This window comes from Callospermophilus lateralis, chromosome 3 (assembly GCF_048772815.1).
Source record: "Callospermophilus lateralis isolate mCalLat2 chromosome 3, mCalLat2.hap1, whole genome shotgun sequence".
Taxonomy (NCBI): Eukaryota; Metazoa; Chordata; class Mammalia; order Rodentia; family Sciuridae; genus Callospermophilus; species Callospermophilus lateralis.
Genome location: NC_135307.1, coordinates 85,234,133 through 85,259,041, shown reverse-complemented (window position 1 = coordinate 85,259,041; position 24,909 = coordinate 85,234,133). Strand labels below are relative to the sequence as shown.

The 24,909-nt window shown below is 35.6% G+C and overlaps 1 protein-coding gene across 1 annotated transcript in view; it reads right to left on the bottom strand.

The window, feature by feature from the left end:
- Spred1 (sprouty related EVH1 domain containing 1) overlaps positions 1-24,909 on the bottom strand; it is a 96,519-nt gene that overhangs the window by 55,173 nt on the left and 16,437 nt on the right. The window contains exon 2 of the mRNA XM_076850536.1: positions 1,266-1,440. Within this exon, the coding sequence (XP_076706651.1) occupies positions 1,266-1,440 (175 nt within the window). The remainder of the gene's footprint in view (positions 1-1,265; positions 1,441-24,909) is intronic.

Genomic DNA, 24,909 nt, shown 5'->3' with positions numbered 1-24,909 from the left:
GATCGAACCCAGGTCCGCACGCATGCCAGGCACGCGCGCTACCGCTTGAGCCACATCCCCAGCCCTCAAGATGATTTAAGGTAATTCTCCCTTTAACTCTCCATGTGAGGGGGCCACAGATAAGTTAAACAACTCAAGAAACCAAAACCCCCAAATAAAAGAAGGTTGTATTCAAAATGTTCATGTATGAAAGAATTATTTGGATAAAGAATTGTTTATTAAAACACACTTCCACAAATACAACACATAAGTTAAACAGCCTCATAAACTGGTTCACAAATGTATATTTAAAGGGAATTCTAGTTACTTTCAAGGGTCTTAAAAATTTCAAGCACTTTTCATTTTGGTTGTTTATGCTCTCCTTTTCCTTTATGCATAAATGATACTACATCACTCAGCTTTTTATATATGATTGGTTTTGGCTCTCAAACAAATTATGAAGAGCTTTTCACACTAACTGAAAAAGCAAATAACTTACATTATCAAACATTACAAAAACACATAAATGTAAAACATTTATTTGAGTGGAAGATCATAGCATTAAAAATTAGGCTGGCCACCTTATAATTTTATGATCCTAAAATAAGTACATTAATATGGGGAATGAAGAGAGAACCTGAGAACATAAGAGCCTAGGGCAGGAATCAGCAATATTTTCCAGCAAGGGAGGTCAGATATGCATGGTCTCTGTTTCAATTACTCAACTCTGACTTTATAAAGTAAAAAAAGTCACAAATAAACATAAATGAACAATTTCAGTCATAGTTAATAAACTTTCATTTATGGACAAGGAAACCTGAATTTCACATAACTTTTATGTGTCACAAAATTATGATTCTTCTTTGATTTTTATGAACCATTTAAAAATATAAAACCACTGTTAGCTAATAGTTCATATTTTAAAAATGTGGTAGGCCTGAACTACCATTTGTTAATGTCTGGTACAGGAAATAGTGGAGAGAAGGGAAGCACCATGTAAATGGTTTAATAACGGGGGGGGGGGGGGGGGGGGGTGTGCTATTCATTAATGTTCTTGCACTAACCTTAAACAGAAAAGCAGCACACACATCCAATGTGTATGTCAGATCCAGTTCTGAAAACTGTCATATTTCACTGTCTTTAACAGAAAAATAGCTCCAGGAACACAATCAGAGTCACAAGAAAAAATAATTCTTGTAAGTAATATACTAATCATAAATTTAAATAGATAATCCATTTTGTAGAACATATCCTAAACTTATAGTGATAGATACATTATTCATTACCATTTTGTCCCTGAGTCGCTCTCCACGGATAAAAAAGTCAGCACAGCCATTCTCTTCCTGATGAGGGACTTTGAAGACAGTGACGCTGCTTAGTCCACTCCCTCCAAGGGGTAACCATCCACCACTTGAGTCATCTCGGGTCATCACCACAGCTCGCACTCGTGCATAACTATTACTAAAATAGAAGCAGAGATTGGGAATTAGCTTTTCCATAAACAAAAATCAGCCGGGCTGTCAGTCTTAAGAATCCAAAGATCACAAATAGTTAACATGTACAGACTGACAGGTTTACTATTTCTATGACAGTCCACAGGAAAAAAAAGTCTTGAAAAAAAAATCACAAAATAACTACACTTAAAGGTTATTCTTTACTTTGAATATTAACCTTATAATAAAAGGCTACAACATTCATATTTTAATTTATCATTTTAGTAGTCCAAGTATATTTGATCCTCACAAAGGGGGTCGTGAAGTAGGCCCACAGACAAATATTGTTAAACTACACTGGCTATCATCTAACTTCTCTATATATGTCCATTTGTTGCAGCATTAGAGCCAGGACAAATTACTGCAATATTTCAGCACATTTAACTGAAGCATCTCTAAGTTCTTAATCATTCTGGAATACATCATACATGAAATGTTAAAACAAACACGCGTAGGCTTACATGCCACATTTTTTTCCTAACAAATGGAAATCTAAATAATTTACACAAATTATATGCAGAATAATGTTCTGTTTAATATAGTTATTAAGCAAACTGGTGTGTAGAAAGCTTTCATGATTTCTTCCCGGCAGACTATCATAAGAGACTGCAGTCTAGTTCCATCTCAGAATCATTTCCCAATGTTAACAAAGATCTTTACATAAAATCTAGAAAATGTGTTTAACATACTAAATGATCTACAAAACCGACATCTAAGACTTTTAGTTCTGAAACTTTTAATATAATACATAGTAATAGAATCCTAAGAGCAGTACACCTAGCTGACTTCTTAGAAAATTATATTAAATGTTTATGCTGACTTCTTAGAAAATTATATTGAATGTAACTTAAACATGTCTTGATTATTATGAATATGAATTGAGGGCCTATGTAACGGTTCTGTGCTTTTTAGTGTGTCACTGCACTAAGTTGTCTGTTGTCACTGTTTGTCTGAAAGCTTCCCCTTGCTTTAAAAAAAAACAAAAACTTTATATATTTATTTGAGGTATACTTTACATACAATAACATGCATCAATTTAAATACAGAATTTAGAGTTATTGAATGCTAGCAAATGTATATACGTATATGTGTGTGTACATATACATACACACACACACAGATAGTCCTATCTGAATCTCAGCTATAGTCCACAAATTTGTATGGTGAAATTCCTAACCCTTAAAGTAATGGTATCAGAGGTGGTGGGGGATGGGGGCAGGTGATTAGATCACGAAGGTAATGCCCTCATCATTAGGTTATAATCATTATAAAAGAAACCCCCCAAAGCTACCTCTTTCTTTCCACCATGTAGTAATGGCTAGAAGGTACGATTCAAGAATCAAAAGTAGGTCTTCACTGGACACCAAACCTGTTTATACCTTCATCTTGAACTTCCTATCCTCTATAACTGAGAAATTTCTATTGTGTATAAGCTATAAGTAGTTTATACATGTGGTATTTTGTTATGGTAGCCCAGACAGACTAAGACATGTAAAACAACCTAATAATCAAGATATAAGGAAGGCATTTTTATCACTTTAGAAAATTCCTTTATGTCTCCTTTCTGCCAAGTAAGTAACCATTGTTTTGACTTCTTGTATACCAATTAGTTCAACCTATTCTGAGCTGTTATTAAATGGAATCAAACATAATTATCACTTCTATACCCTGTTAGGGTTTGGATGTGAGGTGTTCACCCAAAAAAGCTCATGTTAGACAATGCAGGAATTTTCAGGGGTAAAATGTGAGAGCTGTGGATTAAACCATTTGATGGGTTTAATAATCAAAATAGATTATTGGGTGATAACTACAAGCAGGTGAGGTGTACTGGAGGAATTACGTCACTGGGTGTGTACCCTCGGGATTATGTTGTTTTCCCTGACTCCTAGAGCTCCCATCTCGGCTTCCTGGCTGCCCTGAACTGAGCTGCTTTCCTCCATTATGCCCTTCTATCATGATGCTCTGCCAGAACAATAGAGTGGGCTGGCCATGGACTGAATCTCTGAAACTATGAACCCCAAATAAACTTTTCTTTCTCCAAATTGTTCTGTGTCTTTTGGTCACAGCAACAAAAAACTGACCAACATACATTCTTTTTATATGACATCTTTTTCTCATGTTGTTTTGTGTATCAGAAGTTCATTTTTCTTTTTACCAAGTCATTCTCAGTTGAATAAATATATCACAATTTTTTCTTTATTCTTTCTTACATAGATGAGCTTATGGACTTTTCCTTGTTGCTGGCTTTGTGAATAAAGCTTTTGTACAAGTCTTTTTGTGGAGATGTTTTCATTTTTCTTAGATAATTACCTAGAAATTGAATTAATGGATCATAAGATAGATATAAGTTTATACAGAAAACCAAAAGTTTTCCTATGTGGTTGTACTGTTATATATTCCATTAATAATGTATGGTGGTTTCATGTGTTCTGTGTCCATGCCAATATTTAGGTTTTTCAGTTTTTAAGATTTTACTCATCGTGATGTATCCTATTGTGGTTTAAATTTTTCATTTCCCTGATAATGCATAATGTTGAGCATCTTTTCATATATTTTTTCATATAATTTTTCATTTCCCTGATAATGCATAATGTTGAGCATCTTTTCATATATTTAATATAAGATTAACTATTATTATCATCATCATTATTATGTCTACAAAACATTTAAAATAGAAGAAGTTGCCATGTGGTAACTCAAGCCAGGCAAGAGTAAGGAAACAATAAAATTTACATGGAAAACCATAATTCTCCATTGCTCTCATCAGATTCTTATTTGGGCCCAATTACTGAAAACCTTTAACACAGAGAACTGGTGAGAAGAGGCATGGATGCATAAGGGCTAACTTGGTGTAGATATCAAACTATACTCTTTCTTCTAGGGTAGGATGGAACAAGTACTTCTACTACAAATAAACATGGTATGTATCTTGAGACTGTGGAAGCATTACTACATAAATAATCACTTTGGGGAGATAGCTTCAATTCTAAGGCAAATGAAGAAGCTCTTAAAAGATGCTTAGTTTCTTCTAATTTAAAATCTAAATTGTACCTAAACTTCTAATCTCTGGTTTTATTTAAACAATTATTCTAAATATATCCTTTCACATGTAGTAGAGGAATCAAACTACTGTTTTAATCTATAATAAAACACCAGACTGAGTAATTTACAAAGAACAGAAATATCACACAGTTCTGGAGGGATCAAGTCACCAGCAGGTTCACTGGTTAAAGGTAGTTCTCTGCTTCCAAGATGGTGCAACTTCTGGAGGACAGGAATGCTGGATTTTCCCACTGCAGAGTTTTAACTGGCTAAATACTGTATCTTTGGTCTAAAGTGACCTTCTTTTTCAGTTTCTTTTCTCCCTTGCAAATCCTTCTTGCTTTGTGATTACTCAGCCTATTCTATGACCCCTCCCAACTGCTGGAAAAGTAGAAGAAAATGTTTGAAAAGACCAAGTTTAAAACAGAATGTTGAATAATTAAATTCCTTAGAAAATATACAGACTCTAATAACATATTGGGACATGTCTTGGTACACAGAATACTTGAACAGTTTTAATACTGATTCTTATTCTTCTCATTTTCTGATGACTACCAAAAGTTCCCACCTTTTCATTTTCTCCCACTTGCTCACCATAGAGAAATCAGAATATATTCAAAGCCAGATAACATAGCTACTATACTGTACTGCAGACTTGTATATGTGGTAGCATAATGCACTGAATACTTTCATGAACTTATATTAATTAATTAACCATAAGTTTGATTTTGTTACTTTGAGGTAAAAAAAATAATTGCCCATGGTGTTTATAAATTAAGGTTCTATCACCTATCAGTTCATTCAACTAAGTAACTGGAAAAAGTTATCAATCACCATAGTACAAAATTGACTTGTACAGAATTGTAATTGATCATATATTGGTTTCATTTTTGAACCATTTAAAATATATATTTGTTCTTTACAAAGTGTAATAATTTTATGACTTGAGAGAATGCTATGACTCCACTTAACTCACACTCAAGTTAACTAACTTGCAAGGAAATGTTATCTTGATAAAGCCATAAATCAAAGGACCTAGAAAGCCCATTATAGAGCAATCTTACTTTTCAAGACTCAAGTCAATCTCACATTTGTTCATCTCTTGGAAGGGACTGTGAATCCCCAAAATTGTATTCAAATGTGAGTTCTTAGACATATATGTATTTTCCTAGAGAAGTCAGTACGTAATTTTCATCACAATTTCAATAGCATAAATGATTACCCTAGCACACCAATTTTAAGAACTACTACTACAAAAAACAAACAAAATGACTTGTACTGCTCTGGTTCTTGCTCAGATCTGTTTCCTAAGTTCAGATACATTTTAGTTTCCTGCTGATAGTTTATAACACAATGGATGACTGTTCTTAAGTTTAACATTTCTAAAACAAGTTATTTCACTACTTTTGTCTCTCCTCTCCACAATATACCTTATTAACACCTTGATTTTAGACCAATAGGATCCATTTGAATTTCTGGCCTCCAAACTACAATCTGATCAATTTCTATTGTTTCAAGCCCCTGAAGTTTGTGTTAATTTATTTCAGCAGCAACAGAAAACTAATATAAAACATAAGGGAAAACCTTCTTGAGGATATGAAAGCAATCTATGCAAGGAGATAAACATAACTATTTTTAATTTCTAACTACAACAGTACTAAAACAACCCTCTCACATACCATAATTGAGAAGAATCCTGGTCAGCACAAAAATTTATGCTATTTTTTCCATATAATGTCAAAATATCCTTTGCTTTCTATAGTATATTTTAAGCAAATACCATCCATATAGTAAACATTATCACAGAGACTGAGTTTAGGAGATAAGTATTTAATAGAAGTAATTTAAGATGATATAACACTTTACAATATAAGTACTTGCTTTGCAAACTATAAAGACTGCAGATATTCAGAAGATAACCATGTTTAATAAACTCATTTGTTTATTCAGTTAACTAATAGGCACTTATTTATATGCTACATACATAAACAAAATGGAAAAGTCAAGGTCCCTTTCCTGTAGAGACTCTTCATCTCATGGGCAAAGATAAAATAAATAATGAGAATATAGGAGTATTCACATTTGATTTGTATTTATTTTGAGTATCAGTTTATAAAACAGGACACTTCATGGAGTGTGACACAAGTATGTCATGCTAAGGACCAAAACTAAATTTAAAAGGTAATCATGAACATAAGCAAGAAAAGGAAAGTGAGACAGCAGTTAGTTTACTGAATTAGGCCTTGCATATTACACTCAGGTTAGTCATCTATTTTACTACAATAAAGAAAACAAGGAATGGCAATAAACATAGGAGTACAATTTGTGTTTTGAAAGATCTTTCATAGAAGAACTAAAAGAACTTTGCTGAATCAACTCTAAATGAAAAAGGCATTTTCCTATCTTACAGATAAGAAAATTAGGGAATGAATTGGTTAGAAACAAAAAGTCTAAATTACACCTTTAGCATTAGTAACTTTAAAAACTGGAGCAAATATTTCCTGTGTAGTAACTACCCTAAATAGCACATTTGGATTACACAAGCTGTGTGTCTCCCATTGCCAGTTCTATAAAATAAGATTAGCTATTACAGTGTTATAAGGAAGTTAATGACGATATGCATGTAAAATGGTTAGCATTATGCCTGGCTCATAGATGCCAAATAATGTTCCAATGACTTAATTTGTTAAGCCAACTTTTTGTTGGTATAGTACTTGTATTCTGACACTGTCTAAATTTGTGTCATTTTATATGGTTGTCCATAACAAACCCAGGAGGCAGTCCCTTTCTCAGGACTTTTTAGTTTAAAGAAGAATCACTAACCATGGTTAAGAATTAAATAATCCACTTTCTAGGTCTTCCAAAACTGCTTACAGGATGGAAGCACTTACATCTGGCAAGTTTTCCAGAAAGGGAAATAAAAGGGGGAATAAAAACTAAAACATGAAGGTTAAATAAAAAGATATTCAACAAACTATCCCTTTAGAATCAGCCATTCTAGGTACTGACTGTCAGTATTATCCATTGTTAAAATGTAGTTCAACACTCTAATGACTTTGTATGTCCCCTGCCTTCTAGTACCACTACTATTATTCCTTGGTTATCAGCAATGATACTATGATTTCATATTGAAGTTCTCCATGTCTGGGTCAGAAAAACCATTAGTAGAATTCACTGTCAACAAGAAATCAGAACAGAGAAAAGAAGAGCTTAAAACCATTAGAATATAAAAATCAGAAAATTTAAAAATAATTTTACAGAAAGAAAACCAACATAAATACAAAATAGACAAATAGAGAGTTTCAGAATGCATTAAAATATAAGAAAATTCAACTATATTAAACTCATTTCTATGCAGAAATTTCCATAAATTATGATTAAACAACAAGGGGCTGGGGACATAGCTCAGTTGGTAGAGTGCTTACCTCACATGCAAAGCCCTGGTTTCAATCCCCAGAACCCCAAAAAAAGAAGAAGAAGAAGAAAAAAAAAAAACTAGCAAACTGAGATAAAATAAGCATACCGCACATATATTAGTTTTCTATTGCCACTATAAATTCCGCCACTAAGTTAGTACCTTAAAACACTACCAATTTATACAACTCTGTGAATTGGAAGTCCAGACAGTTTCACTGAGGTAAAATCAAGGCATTTGTAACACTGCATCCTTTTCAAGAGGTTCTATAAGCAAAACAGCTCCTACAGGCCATCCACATTCTTTGGCCCTTGGCTTCCCTCTTGCTTCCAAGCCAGGTACACTGCTTCTCTATGAGCCTTCTGTAATAACTTCTCTTTCTGTCCATAGTCCCACAGTCACAAAAGGTTCTCTACTTTTTAAACACTTGTGATTAGACTATAGACATGCAGATAATCCAGGTTAATCTTCCCTATATCAAAACTCATAACTGCAACTATACCTGCGAAGTCCTAGAGTATTTACAAGCTCTGGGGATTAGGGCAAGGCCATCTTTGGGGAGGGGAGGAATAGAGGGCCCATTATTCTACCATAAACGTAACAGAAAAAACTGATATTCTCTTAAAAATAACTCTCAAAACAGGAGGAAAGAAAAAAGGAAGGAACAGAGGGAAAACAGGCAGAGCTCATAAATAAAATCCACAAAAGAAAAATGTATATGTCATCAAATATATAAAGAAAACAAACTACTTACAAGAAAAACACAAATTAAAGAGATGAGCAACTATCAAGACATTTGTTAATAAAGGAGTTGATTCAGGTGTATAGAAGAATAAATTAGTCTGACCAATTTTAAAGGTCATTTGAGAATATCCATCAAAATTTAAGATGCACATATTCTCTGACGTAACAAATTCAACTTCTATTCCATGTATAAATTATACCACTATGAGCAGAGTTTAAAGAGAATTACGAAACATCTATCTAATGGGATACTAAGCAACCATGACAAAAATGAGGAAGCTCCTTCTATGGTCAAGGGAGCTAATCTCCATTTATTCAGTTTTCACCCGCCCCCAAAAGGTAGATAAATATGTTTAAAAGTCACCATTTGGAGCAGGAGGGAATCCATTGTCTTATATATGAATAGGAGAAAATGGGACAGAAGGACAAAGGCAACTTTCTTTTCATTAAATACTCTTTTCTATTTTTTGAATTTTATACCATGTGTAGGCATTATCCATTCAAAAATCTGTTTTTCAAACTTCACTTCTAAACATGTACACACACACACACAGTATATAGACCCTGAAGGGCTATGAATTAAAAACAGTACTTGTCTCTATAATAGGGATTAGCAAATTTTGTATACTTTCCCTTTAAAATACAACTGAGAATTTTCAATGGTATACAGATAGATTTGATTTTAACAGCATTAACCCCCTCCCTGATATCAAAACCTAGTGTACCTTACACAATGCACCCTTTCCAAAAACTTCTGAAAACTAACAATAACTCTTTTCCCACCTACTTAACATTTATAGTTCTCCCCAATACACCCTAACTTGCTCAAATACAGTCTTGGCAACCCAGTTTCTTCTTCTACAAAGTAGCCAACAATTCACATCATATGCATTTAATTCTTCTAGAGATGCTGGAATCATATCATTAAAGTAATTGTTCCATAGGAATTGTAGGGTAATCAGCAAATAAGATCTCATCTGAAGAAAGGCTGGATGTTCTCATATTACATATACAAAAAATAAACAAGTCCTAAGAAAGAAGATGTGAATTCACAAGGTAGGCAAGCAGGGGAAGTATTTTAGTCTTATTATGCTTGGATCTAGATTTCAAGAAAGAAAGATACACTTGAGAGGAGTTCTTGAATGTCAGAAGAAATAAGATTCTTACCTTTCTAAAGGAAGCATAGGTCTAAGTGAGGTATGTCTACATATTCCAAGGTGAACATGGATGATCTTGAACTTGTAAATCATTATCTAATTATAGATGTTACTCTTCAGGAAGTCTACCCTGATGCTAGTAATGGGTTATTATCTTTTGTAAATGTTTCCTTCATGTAAGGTGAGAGTGGAAGACTTATATAATTGATAGTTACCTTATAATTGGTTACCATGTCTTTGATGGTTCATTGTAGCCAATGATTCTTACTTAAAATAAAAGTTGGACACCATTCCATTTTTCTGGCTTAGATTAAGTATGTGATACTTTATATCTACCACTATATAGTCATATGAGAAGTTCCTTTTTAACAGCTAGAAATAAAGCATAGGTGTTTATTATTCTTGTTTCTAATGTTTTTAGTAAAATTATATTTGGGTCATATTTGTGCTACCAGAGATTATAATGACAATTGTGGGTTTATGCATGGGATAAAGTATTATTCTTTAGGGGAGTGGCAAGAGCATTCAGTGAGAGATCTTTTTCTCTCCATTCAGGGAGATTCAGGTGACCTTCCAGTGAAGGTAATTTCTTCATTGTCAACATCTGAAGATGGGTTTTACTAAAGAAGCCAGCAGAATCCATTACACTGAATACCCAAAACTTCTGAATACATTGCCAACTCCTTTTGAAAGGTTCTGTGCATGTAACTTCATTAAGGAGTGGTGAAAAACACTATTTTTCCAAATGCACCTAAAGGCACATATTTAGAGTGTGGCTTTATCCATGTTAAGAACGCACCTAAGGGGAGATCCAAGCTGGCAGGGCCAGAGGAAGGCAGCATTCTGTGTTGCTCTGTGACCTGGAACTCAAGTAGTGAGAATACAGCATCTCTGCCAGTGATGTTCCTGCTCCCGCACAGGAATCAGAGCCATGTGCCCAAAGAGGGCTCAAGGCCTCAGTGTCAGAGTAGGTCTCCCAACTACTCCCACACACAGGACTACCAGGTGCCCGAGCAGGACCACTGGCATCAGCACCCGCACAGAACTTTCGGCCACCCACCCAAGCAGAAATCCCAGATGCGGCTCCCATGAAGGACACCCTGCAGCTTCCCACATGCAGGAACTCCGGCTGCCCACCCCTCCCCTCCCTTGTGGGTGGGGCTCCACCGTGGGGCTCCCTCGGTGGCTTCCATCTTGGGACTCTGTAGCAACAGAGATATTCCCCTATGCACAGTAGCCTGCCTGCACCAAAGAATTTCACACAGGCTCTGAAGTCAGCCGACAAGCCACACACTACATGCCTCAGAGCTCGTCTCTGAACTCATAATCCAATGCCACTGCCTGGCTCCCTCCACCCGACCCCCATAGCTGAAGGCAACCACCTTCAGTCACCTTCGTGGGGGCAACTCCCAGTTTGGAACTTTGGCTGGCCAGGTTCCCAGTTTCTAACTCCCTCTTCTCCCCAGCAGCAGCTAACCCAGCACAGTGGCTCCCAACACAAAACAGTTCTCAGTGGGGCAGGTGCGCAGCATGCAGAAAGCACCAAGCTCAAGAGCCCCAGAGAGAAAGGTCCCTTATTAGGAAGTAGTAAGGGAGAGGGTGAGTGTGATACAGTTTAGAGACTAACACAGAGATGAGGAACTGAGAGGTCTTCAGGCGAAATATGGAAATAAGATCAGGCTTTCACATCACATGAGTGGGCCCAAAAAGAGATCCTTGAGGTGCAGTCTCCCTTCATGATCAGCAGGTACCACACCCCACTTCCAGGTGCCCTCCAATCAGGACCAACCCTCCCACCCTGGTTACCTTCACCATCCTGAGGGCAGAGATACCAGCTAACAACAAACAACCCTGCATATTAGATGAGAAGGGAAGCAGGAAAGATACTGATCATGCACCAAAACAATCCCCATTTCTTCCTTAGGGATTTTTTTTTCTTCTTCCTCTCTATTCTCCTGTCCTCACATTCCCAACATATGTGAAACCAAGTACTTTGCATGAATTAGGATTTTGAGGACTGGGACGTCTGAATAGTGTATTACAGTTGTGCTGTATATTCTTTTTTTCTCTCTTTTTTTTCCCACCAATTTCAACTATTTTAACATTTTGTATTTTTCTTAACATATATGTGTGTTTGTTTTATGTACTCTACTGTCTTCCCATTTACTTGTCTACTCTAAATTACTTCCTCTCTCTTCTCCTGCTACTTATCTTCCTCTTTAGATTTCTCTTTCATACTTCCTAAGACATAACAACTCTATATCCTCACATCCTACCTCCTCAGCATATCATCCTTCTCCTCACCCGGCTTCTTTGTCCACCATCAGAAACTATATACCCTTTTACAAACCTACTGAGTATACTGTAGATAATAATTGAATTCACCATTTCTGTACATTGTGACCAAACTGTAAACGTTTTAATAGCAAACATTTGTTTTCAGTGTGTATACTTTTTACATTGGGATCTGATAACATTGTCCTTCACCTCATAGGAGACCCTTTGGATCCCTATAGGGGCACTATAAGCCTACAGGGTAAAAACAGTAGCACTGAGGATCCACAGTGCTAGAAGGGAAGACACAAGCAATATGAAAAGACAAGGGAAGAAAGTGCCCCAAACAAATCAAGACACCACATTATTAGAATTCATGGCCAGCACAGCAGAAGAAAATACAGAGAAGAAGTTCATGATGTACATGATTAAAATGTTCTGCAAATTAAAGGATGATATAAGAGAGCAAATACAGGCAGCAAAAGATCATTTTGACAAAGAGCTACATAAACAAATACAGGAAGCAAAAGATTACTTCAATAGGGAGATAGAAGTCCTAAATAAACCAAATTAAAAGTTTAACTGAAAGCATCACAAACAGATTAGACCACTTGGAAGACAGGACCTCAGACAATGAAGACAAAATAGATAATCTTGAAAAGAATGTAGACCACACAGTGAAAATGGTAAGAAACCATGAGCAGAACATTCAAGAAATATGGGATAGCATAAAAAGACCAAATTTAAGAATACACACAAAATCTTGGCATTTAATGTCAAAGAAGTAAGGAATAACAAGGATTAGCCACCAACCTTGAATGTCTAGGATGATAATTCTTTAGGGATCATACACAACCAAATTGGAAATACAAAAAAAATATATGGAGATAGTAGCAGGGACCTAGATTTATCAACAGAATAATCTCCTAAGGAAAATAAGTTTTTTGTTTGGTTTGGTTTGGTTTGGTCCGATACTAGGAATCAAACCCAAGGGCACTCTACCACTGAGCTACATCTCCAGCCCATTTTATTTTTTATTTTGAGACAGGGTCTTGCTAAATTGCCAAGGTTGGCCTCAAACTTGGATTCTCCTGACTCAGCTTCCTGAGATGCTGGAATTACAGGTATATATCATTACACTTGATTTAAAATGGAAGTATTTCTACAAAACATGACTAAAACCCACTAACATCTGATTGTTCTGGATATGATTGACAATTAGAAGTCCTAAAAGTATCGCTACAAAATAAGCATTCAATACATACTTGAATAGTTGAATCCAGGCAGGGGTAAAGGGTAAAATATTACAGTTGGTACCAACAATATAATCACAAAAGGTCTAGGAGGAAAAGTCGGGGAAAGTCCTTCAGGGGTTAGGACAATCAAAACTGACCTCACATTCTAAGGGATTTAGAAAGCTGATCTCTAGGCTTAGTGTAAGCACAAAGTAAAAGATGTAAGACAGAATTGTAGATGGCATGGCTACATTTTGCAATAGTGCTGCCATATAGCATAATCTTCAAAGACTGGGTTTTTCTTTCTTTTTTAAACTTCTGGTACTTAAGGAAATCTCTGTCAAATCATAATATGACCATGTGGTAAATAAATAGAGACTTCAGGACTCACACTTCTGAACTGTGAAACGTACTACAAAGTTACAGTAATCAAAACACTGTGGTACTGGCATAAAAATAGACATATGAAAGACTAAGCATTCAGTCTATTGATTTATGTGAAAGGTGGCAAATTAAAGAAGCCATACATAAAAGGTCACATTTTAAATTATTTTAAATAGGTAAACCCCAAAACACAAAGCTATTTGGCGGTTGCCAAGGGATAGGGAAGAGGGGTAATAGAATGTATATGGAATTTTCTTTAAGGATGATAAAAATGTTTTGAAACTAGACAGGGGTGATGTTGTACAACATTGTGATTACACTAAGTGCCACTAAATTTTTTACTTGAAAATGGTTAAATTCATGTTATGCAATTTCACTCAATGCTTAATACAGGCAAAATGTTAATTATTTTAATCTGTAAATCCAAAATGACACTCAATTAAAAAATAAAAGATTTTCACATTTAAGTTTTTGAAATTTGATGTGCATTTTACGCATGTCGTAGTATATGTCAATTCTGACTAGCTCTCAACAATTATAATACTGGACAGCTAATGAGAAGATTATAAAAATAGGTAACACTACACAAAAAGACATCTTAAAAATCTAGAAGCCATTTATTTGTGCATGTATGTATGTATTTATTTATTACTAGGGATTAAACCCAGGGGCTCTTTATCACTGAGCAACAACATCCCTAGCACTTTTTATTTTGAGACAGGGACTCATTAAGTTGTCCAGATTAGCCTTGAACTTGTGATCCTCCTGTCTCATTCCCCCAAATTACTGAGATTACAGGTGTTTGCCACCATATCTGGCAAGTTTTGTTTTTAAAATAAAATGAAGTTCATTTTTAAACTTAACTGTTAAGGATTCCTCACTGATCTTTTCTTATTAGCTCCAAATTCATAAAAATCCTTATAGTCCCAACAGAGTGCCTCTTTTCAGAGTTCAAAATTCCTAGAACTGAGGCTCACTGTCTGATTTGTCTGCCTTAGGTTATTTGCTAATCTCTGAACCAATCACACACCTGGAAAAGGCCTGAAAGTGAAGAACGAATGAGTCCCCCAGGAAAAGTAGATTAAAAAGATTAAAAGCCAAGGTATGCAATGTCTTTGAAGACAGAGGTAGAATATAGAATCCTGGACCTATTCTTTGAGGGAGGAGTTAAAAAAAAAAAAACTCAGAACAACAGTTTATTTAAGAAATGTGGTATTAATGTTTGGATCTTAAATGTCCTCTAGAGGCCATGTACTAAAATAAAAGGCTTGGTGGCCAGCCTGTGGTGCTACTGAGAGGTTGTGAAACCTCCAGGAGGTGGGGATTAGTAGGCAGAAGTTAGGTTATCAGGAGGCATGCCCTTCAAGGAGATATTAGAACCTCAACCCATTTTTCCCTCTCTGCTTCCAGGCCACCAAGAGGGGAGGAACTCTGCTTCATTATTCACTCCCTGACATGATGTGCTGCCTCAACACATTACAGGCCCAAGCAACATAGTCAAGCAACCACTGACTGAAACTTCTGAAGCTGTGAACTGAAATAAAACTTTCCTCTTTATACATATGTTCCAGTATTTTGTCACAGCAATGGAAAGCCAACACACACAGTAAAAAGATTCAAAGAAAGTAACTAAAAAAACATGGAAATCTTATGTACTAGTTACCTAGCACATATAGATATTTGATTTAAAAATAAATTGTATACATGCATGCTATGGTTTGGATATGAGTTGTCTCCCCAAAGCTCCTATATTAATGAAGGAATATTTAAAGATGAAATGATTAAATTACAAAAGTTATGTTTAATAAATGGATTGGTTCATTTGATAAATTAATAATTTGAATGGACTAACTAGGTGGTAAATGTAGGCAGGTAAGGCATGGAGGAGATGGATCACTAGGGTATTAAATTTTGTCACCCTGATGATCCCCGAGCACCCCCACCCTTTCTGGCCATGATAAGCTAAGCAGCTTTCCTCCACCATGCTCTCCCACCATGATGGTTTCCTACCTTAGGCCCAGAGAAATGGAGCCAGCCAACAATGGACTGAACCTCTGAAACCATGAGCCCAAATAAACTTTTCCTCCTCTAAGTTGTTGTGAAGTATTTTGGTCATGGCAACATAAAATCTAAAACAATGAATGAATTTATTGGATCTCTTTTATAAGCCAAACAATATATTAAGCAGAACATAACCAAAGATGAATAAACATAGGTCCCTTTTCTCAAAGTATTCACAAAACAACTATCTTCAATATAATACGGGCAATAATTTTTAGACATTACCTGAAGTTCAGAGGAAAAAGTGATTTTTTCCTGGTAATGGAAGCTCTGAAGTAAATCAAAAGCCTATGTAAAAGGAAACTAGAAATACTCCTTTTAAAGAAGAGAGATCATTGATAGGGGTTAGAATACTTAAGACAGGTGGAAAACTTGCAAAATAAAGTGTGATGAAAGTCTAAATAATGTTTTTTTCTTAAAATGCAAAAGTACTAATAGATTGGTACAATTAATGTAGAACACTGATTCCTCCACTTAAAATAATTAATAAAGTCATAAATTCAGCTTCTGATATCTTTAGTTAAGCCAAATCATTTTAAGTAAGACAGTCTGTCTTTTAGAACGAAGTTAGCAGCTCAAATATTTGAATTTACTCTTACTTCACATTAGATTCAGAGTGACCTACCCTGTTGCTTGTAATAGTATCACAGGTCTCAAAGCAGACACAAATGAGCAAAGTAAGTGGCTCTGAGTGCTTATAAGCTTGTAGTGGGGGAGGCTATAGCTATCTAAAGGGATACTTCAAACTCCACCCAAGTTCATTATTATGAGAATGGTTTGATGTTTTTAAAAATGCTGGAAATTGTGCCTACTGAAATCTCATAATTTCTTATGCATTGACTCATATAAGAAATTTTCATCTTCTGTCTTAAATGACTTTTTAATCAAAGAGAAATATAAATTGTTTTTATCCATTTTACCACTGCATTTATCTGTTTTAAAACTAAACAACTATATAATAAAAACTATACAAATAAACAGAGCATGCTTTGGGATCTACCAAATAATTCATTAGCAACAAGAAACAATTAGTATTTTATTTACTTACTTACACTATCACTTTAATGCATTTTTCACTTCAAAGTGTTAAATATATTTAGGTTCTAAACATAAAATCCCAAACTTGCAAGACCTCAGTCAATGCATTAACAGAAGCTACTTGCCTTTATGATCCCTTCTATTGCTCAAACACTAATCTGCAACTACAAACGCATCTCTCTACTCCTTAAGTAGTTCTCTTCTACCCCAGGCCTCTATACTTGCTTTTTCCTTTACTGGGATTCTCCCCTGAGATATTCTATTGGCTTACTCCTTCTTCAGTATCAGCTAATGTGAATCATCCTCAAATGAGTAGGACCAGGCTACTCTCTCTTTATTTTCCTGAAATTATTTTATTTACTTATCAATTTAAACAATTATTGTTTCTTTTTTAAAAAAATAATTGTTTTTTTACACAAATGGAGTACAACTTCTCATTTCTCTGATTGTACATATGTAGGTCTCACCATTTGTGCCATCATACCCATACATAGGGGTAACACTGTCCATCTTACACACACACTCACACACACTCCTCTCCCCTCTTTATCTCACTCTAGTCAGAATGGCAATTGTCAAAAAATCAAGCAACGATAAGTGCTGATGAAGGTGTAGGGAAAAAGGTACACTGATTCATTGTTAGGATTGTAAAATGGTACAACCACTTTGGAAAGCAGTAGAAATACCTTAGAAAACTCAGAATGGAACTACCATTTGACCCTGCTATCCCACTCCTAGGTCTATACCTAAAGGACTTAAAGCAGCATGCTACAGTGATGCAGCCACCTCAATGTTTATAGCAGCTCAATTCACAATGCTAACCTTTGGAAACAGCCTAGATGCCCTTCAATAGATAAACGAATAAAGAAACTTCGGTATATATACAAAATGGAATACTACTCACCCTTAAAGAAGAATGGAATTATGGCATTTATGGGTAAATGGACAGAGTTAGAGAATATCATGCTAATTGATGTAAGCCAATCCCCAAAAACCAAAGGCCAAATGTTTTCTCGGGTAAGTAAATGCTGATCCACAATGGGTGGGGGACAAGGGAAGAATAGGGGAACTTTGGATCTGTTTCTTATTAATAAGATTTCTGTTTCATGTGTGCAGAATCTTTGCTTTCCTTGCTCACTACTGTATCTAACAGAACATTATCTGGGATATAGTGGATGCTGAGTAAATGAATGGAAAGGCATACAAATTCCCAACCTTCCTTACAATATTAACATGCCATTTCTATGATCCTCTATAAAGACAAAATATTTTTTGAAATTTTAACAAGATGATGTAGGAAACTTTCAAATCCCAGCCTCCTCTACCATAATCTTTTGAGTTCTTTTTCTCTAGAAGTCACCATTCACCCTGTGCTCTTTAGGTCAGGTAAATATAAAACATTTCATAACAACTCTAATATATAGAGAGGTAGAAATAGGTACATTCTTACAATCCAGAAAAAAAACCATAAAATACAGAATTTTTCACAATTACATGTCATTTTCATAGAAGATAAGACTATTTCAGATCTCAGAGTGATTTCAAGTCCTTCCAGGAACCAGATATACTCTGTATCCTAAGAGAGTTGAAGGAAGAATAGAGGTAAATTAGAAGAGGAAAAGGAAAAAAAGAGTTTTCCTGATAGAAAACTATTTTATGTAAAAGTCACAAAGGAAGAAGCAGCAATAGAGAAAATGATAAACTAAAAGATTCAGACAGACTTTTTTATTAAAGACAAGAAAGGGAGCACTAATAGGACATATAGACCGGCTCACACAGAATCATATTAAGGATTCTACTTTTAATGTTAAGAAAAACTAGTTTGTATTTTCTAAAGAGAGAGAGAGAGAGAGAGAGAGAGAGAGAGAGAGGAGAGAGAGAGGGGGAGAGGAGAGAGAGAATTTTTTTTTTAATATTTATTTTTTAGTTTTTCGGCAGACACAACATCTTTGTTTGTATGTGGTGCTGAGGATCGAACCCTGGCCGCATGCATGCCAGGCGAGCGCGCTTCCACTTGAGCCACATTCCCAGCCCAAGAAAAACTAGATTTTTAAAAGGAAAATAATATAAAATCTACACTTAAAAAGGAAAATCACACTGCCTTAAAAATTAAAGGAAAAGATGATAGAAGAAAAGGGAGTGAAGAGTGAACACAAACAGTAGTTTACTAATCCAGGTGAGAAATAAAGACTAAGATGAGATAACTGGAAAAATGGACCAGAAAATTTAATGGACTAAAGACATACTTTGGAGGTAAAATTGTATGCAGAGTGCTTCCAAAACTCTGATCTCTCTGATATATTTCTGTGCCTTTTCAATTTTTTCCATGTCTGAAATAAAGATGTTTTTACGTATTTTAAACAAAGAATTAATGGGATAATCACCATTACCTATTAACCATCCCATATATCCTGTACTACCACAACACTACAGCTTATTTGCTATATTTCACTGTTATTTTCTGTGATACTTCCCACCTGTCCCCTACTTACTGCAAAGCTCAAAGATCTTTGTTTTGTTCTCTAAATAATCTCTAATCTAGAAGAGTACCTGGCAGTGAGTCAGCACTAAATAAAATATCCACTGAATAAATAACATTTCAATTAGGGAGAGGAGAATTTCATAGTAATTATCACAGAATATGGTAAATATATAGTATTTGAAAGAGTGAGTCGACAGGAGGTTCTTTCAACCAGGCAGCAGGGGTAGTGGAGAACAAAAAATTAAGATAAAGTATTTAAAATAGTGTAGTGTGGATGAAATGGAGCAAGGTTTCTCAGTTTACAGTTCATAAAATTCATGCATCACAATAATCTACTGTATTTATTATAAAACTGACTCCTAAATCCCGAAGTTTTGAATCAAGATTTCCTGAAGGTAAGGCCCATGGAGATGCTTTATTAAAAAAAAAAAATGAATGGATACTTATACAGAATATGTATGAATGCCACAGGAATGGAGTCCAGACTCAAAATTATTTAATATGTAATAACAATAAGGTATATCAAATCTATGGACAATAGACAGATTATTCAAAGAATAGTGTCAAAGTAAAAGGCAAGCCTTCTGACAACAAATTAGAACTTGAATCTCTACATTAAACTATAATTCACCTGTAGCTCAAGAGTTAAAAATCAAGAATCTACAAATGGGACTTACTCAAACTAAAGAGTTTTTTCTCAGCAAGAGAAACAATAAGAGAGGTAAATAGGGAGCCTACATCCTGGGAACAAATTTTTACCTCTCACACCTCAGTTAGAGCCCTAATCTCCAGAGTATACAAAGAACTCAAAAAATTGAACAATAAGAAAACAAACAACCCAATCAACAAATGGGCCAAGGATTTGAACAGACACTTCTCGGAGGAGGATATACAATCAATCAGCAAATACATGAAAAAATGCTCACCATCACTAGCAATCAAAGAAATGCAAATTAAAACCACCCTAAGGTACCATCTCACTCCAGTAAAAAAGGCAGCAATTATGAAGTCAAACAACAAGAAGTGCTGGTGAGGATGTGGGGAAAAGGGTACACTGGTGCACTGCTGGTGGGACTGCAAGCTGGTTCGACCAATTTGGAAATCAGTATGGAGATTCCTCGGAAAGTTGGGAATGGAACCACCATTCGACCCAGTTATTCCCCTTCCCGAACTATTCCCAAAAGACCTAAAAAGAGCATACTACAGAGATACAGCGTCATCAATGTTCATAGCAGCACAATTCACAATAGCTAGACTGTGGAACCAACCTAGATGCCCTTCAACAGATGAATGGATTAAAAAAATGTGGCACATTGGGGCTGGGGATGTGGCTCAAGCGGTAGCTCGCTTGCCTGGCATGCGTGCAGCCCGGGTTCGATCCTCAGCACCACAGACAAACAAAGATGTTGTGTCCGCTGATAACTAAAAAATAAATATTAAAAAAATTCTCTCTCTCTCTCTCACTCTCTCTTTAAAAAAAGTAAATTAATTAATAAATAAAAATTTAAAAATGTGGCATATATACAAATGGAATATTACTCAGCAATAAAAAAAACAACAAAATCATGGCATTTGCAGGGAAATGGATGGCATTTGAGCAGATTATGCTAAGTGAAGTCAGCCAATCCCTTAAAAACAAATGCGGAATGTCTTCTTTGATATAAGGGGGGCGACTCAAAACAGAGCAGGGAGGAAGAGCATGAGAAGATTATCATCAAACAGGGACAAGAGGTGGGAGGGAATGGGAGAGAGAGGGGCAATTGCATGGAAGAGGGAAGGAGACTCGCATTGTTATACAAATATACATATAAGAGGATGTGAGGTGAAGGGGAGGAAAATAAATAAATAAATAAATTAGAGAGAGTGAGAGAAATGAGTTATGGTAGATGGGGTAGAGGGAGGGGAGGGGAGGGGTGGGGGGATAGAAAGGGGATAGGAAGGGCAACAGAATACAACTGACACTTGTTTGGCAGTATGTATAAACGTGGCTGTATAATCAACGTGATTCTGCAATCTGTACACAGGGGAATAATAAGAACTCATACCCCATTTGAAACAAATGTATGATATATGATGTCAAGACCAATGTAATGTTTTGAGCAACCAATAAATTTCTGATGCTTAAAAATAAATAAATAAATAAATAAAATAAACTACAATTAAAAGTGTGCATTTAGAAATATTCTTGTAATATACAATATATATACCTTTAAACCCATAAATTTTATATCTAGAAATTTATTGTAAGGAAACAGGGAAGTGCATTTGGGAATGTATGCATAAAACTATGCATCACAGCATTGTTTATTACAATTTTAAAAAACCTATAAATTGGCTAAGGATTAGTAAAATACCAAAAATAATTTTCAGCCATTAGGTATTAGGATGTGTATTTTGTATAGGCTGACAGTAAAAATACAGACTGCAAAGCAATATGAAATAGTGTGATCTGTTTTGGAGAAATAACTTTAAAAGTATATAATTTGCTTTAAAAAAAAACTATGCTGGAAAAACAGTATAAGTCATCATGATTATCTCTCAACAGTAGAGATTATCTTAATTTCTTCTTTTATGATCACACACACACAAAAAGTAAAACTACCAAAAATGAAATAGCAATCTGAGCTTTAATATTTAATAGTAAACACCTAATTGCAAACATTTACCTAGCTTAATATATTCTGGGTCAAATGTCTAGATGAAAAGTCTAAATGTGAGATCAGAGCGTCTACCAGGAAAAACAAAACAGGATTCCACAATCATGTTCCTGTCCTACTGCCATAAAGAAACAAGTCTCAAATTTGTAATCCTATTTCACAGACCTGCCCACCTTTTCTACAAATTCTTTCTTATTTGCCCAACACTCCTCTTATTCCCTAAAATGTTCAACAATCCAGATCATCATGAAAATACACTAGAAATTAAAAGGGTTTTTTTTTCTGTTTTGAGTCATGGTCTTGCAAAATTGTCCAGTCTGAGGTTGGACTCACCATCCTCCTGCCTCAGCCTCTCAAGTAGCTAGGCTCCAGTCATGTTCCACTACACTCAGCTTTACAAGAAACTTTTTAACAATAAGCCATACTGAATTCAAATCGGCATTCAAACTAGCAATAGAAATGTGAGGCATTTACAAAAAAAACCATACTTCTAACCATACTTAGAAGAAAAAAAACACATAATGACAAAATAAAAATAACCATTAGAAAAAAGTTATAAACTTTTCATTTCTAAAATTATAATGACCAAAAGATTACTATAAAGACATGCAGAATATATTTTTACTGATACTGGGAAATGGGCATAGATAACAAATTTCAAGTACTTGCAAGATCCCCAAACTAAAACCACTCTAATATCACTTATACATTATAATGGGCAATCTGAACTGCCAACTTGATTAGATTAAGATATGTGGAAGATAAAGAGATTTCTGGGTGTGTCTAGAGATGACCGAATGTAGAATAATGAATTGAACTGGAGACCCTCCCTAAGTATGGGCAGCACCATCCAATAAGTTGGAGGCTTGGATGGAATAAAAGTTGGAAGAAAAGGAAGCAGCAGCAGATGCAAGCTTGATTCTTCCTGAATGGGCACTTTATTGTTGCTGCAATTGCCTGAGGACACCAGATTCTCCCTCCTTCACTCTTCCCAAGTGGACTCTACCAGTGATGCTCCAGGGACTTTCCAAAAGCCTTTGGTCTTGGACTGGAGTAGTGCAGGAAGCCATGAACTGAGCCACACTGGAGCCATTAGGCAGGGAAGACAGGTCTTGGGAATTCCAAGGTGGAAAGCCCTTTGCAAGAATGCAAGAATTGCAAGAATTGCAAGAATGCCCAATTCACATAGGAGTCCTGATCTAGCTCAGAGCTCAAGTTCAAACACAGCTCCCAAGATAGGAGAAACCCACTGGAGCCAAACAGACTCCCAGAGATGGGCATAGCTTGCTAAACACCAATCAATATGTTTACCTGAAGACCCCTGCCACACTAAGAAGCAAGCACCCAAACAAGATTCCTCCCACTGAAATCTTATTCTTTGATGTACTCCCCCTTAAATAAAGAATTGGGGCCTTTTCAGTGTTCAGTTCCAGTTCCTATCAGGTCTAGAAGACTCATCAGGCACCCTGCTTTTAAAATCTAATCTTTGGCTTTGTCTAATTTCTTACTGATTATTTAAGACTTTTTATTTTCCTAGGCAGCTCACACCTCATGAGCAGGAAGATGCTCTGTTGGGGTACTGTCTACCCCGTCACAGAGTAAGCATCACTGACCCCTCTTAACTTTAGCATCTTGGACTGCATAGCTACTGGTTCCTCCAGCTCTCCAGCCTACAGATGGTCATTATGGACTATCCAGATTCTGATTGTGTAAACCAATCTAATAAATCCCCTTTTTACAGTCATACCTCCTGCTGATTCTGTTCCTCTAGAGAATCCTGAATAATACCATCAATTCAGTAGCTTTTTTTTTTTAATCAAACAAAGCTGGAGTGAATCAAACATACTACCCACGGTTTCTACAGCATAACAAGGAATATATCCCAAAAAGATGTATTTATGGACTATGTATGGAAAATTATTCACTACGTATGAACTCAGTAATGCTGGTGTCCAACAGATTATCAAAATTCTCAGGCTCTCCCCATCTATTCCTGAGCTATACTCCCATCTGATACTTTCTTTAGTAATTTCCCTGTAAAAGCTCATATTGAACTGGTTGTGTAAAATCAATCTAATAATCAATTTAATAATTAGAATTTTCAGGAAGTTTTATAACTTAGCATAAACTGTGTGCTTTTCTTTGTAAGAAAGGATTAAGGGAGGTTGACAATAATTTGTCCTTTTTTTTTTTTTTTTTTTTGGGTACTAGGGATTGAACTCAGAGATACTCAACCACTGAGCCACATCCCTAACCCTATTTTGTATTTTATTTAGGACAGGATTTCATTGAGTTACTTAGTACCTCACTTTTTGCTGAGGCTGGCTTTGAACTCACAATCCTCCTGCCTCAGCCTCCAAAGCTGCTGGGATTATGGCGCCTGGCTGAAAATTTGTTCCTCATCCTTAAATTTCAAACGGTACAGCACTTCTTTAAAGCTATGCATTTTGTTTTATTTTTATGCAAAAATGCATTTTCAGAGGGTGAAAAACCTAAAAAATAGCATGTATAAAAATTAAAAGCATGGAACTTAAGCAGACATAAGGAACCTTAAAGATCTAGGCTAACATAATACACGACATGACACTCTTGAAAAGATCTACATGGATGATCAATCTTCTATAGTTGGAGAGTAAGAAGCTCCTAACTTTCCAACACAATCCATTCCACTATCAAACAAATCACATCATTAGCAAGTCCTCTTTCATAGAACAAAAATCAGCTCTCTGCTTGGTTAATTCCCATTCACTTATTCTAATTTTTTCTCTCAGAGTCTAAGTTTATTCCTACTATACAAAAACATCTAGATTTTGTATCTGGCTATAGAAATAGTTTTCATTTATCAACTCTAATCAAAATGAAGGTCAACAGATCTTGATAGCTACAAGTGCTCTCCTTACTTGCTGCAAGTAATAATAAACCTATACTTTTTTTATTTTCCAGTCGAG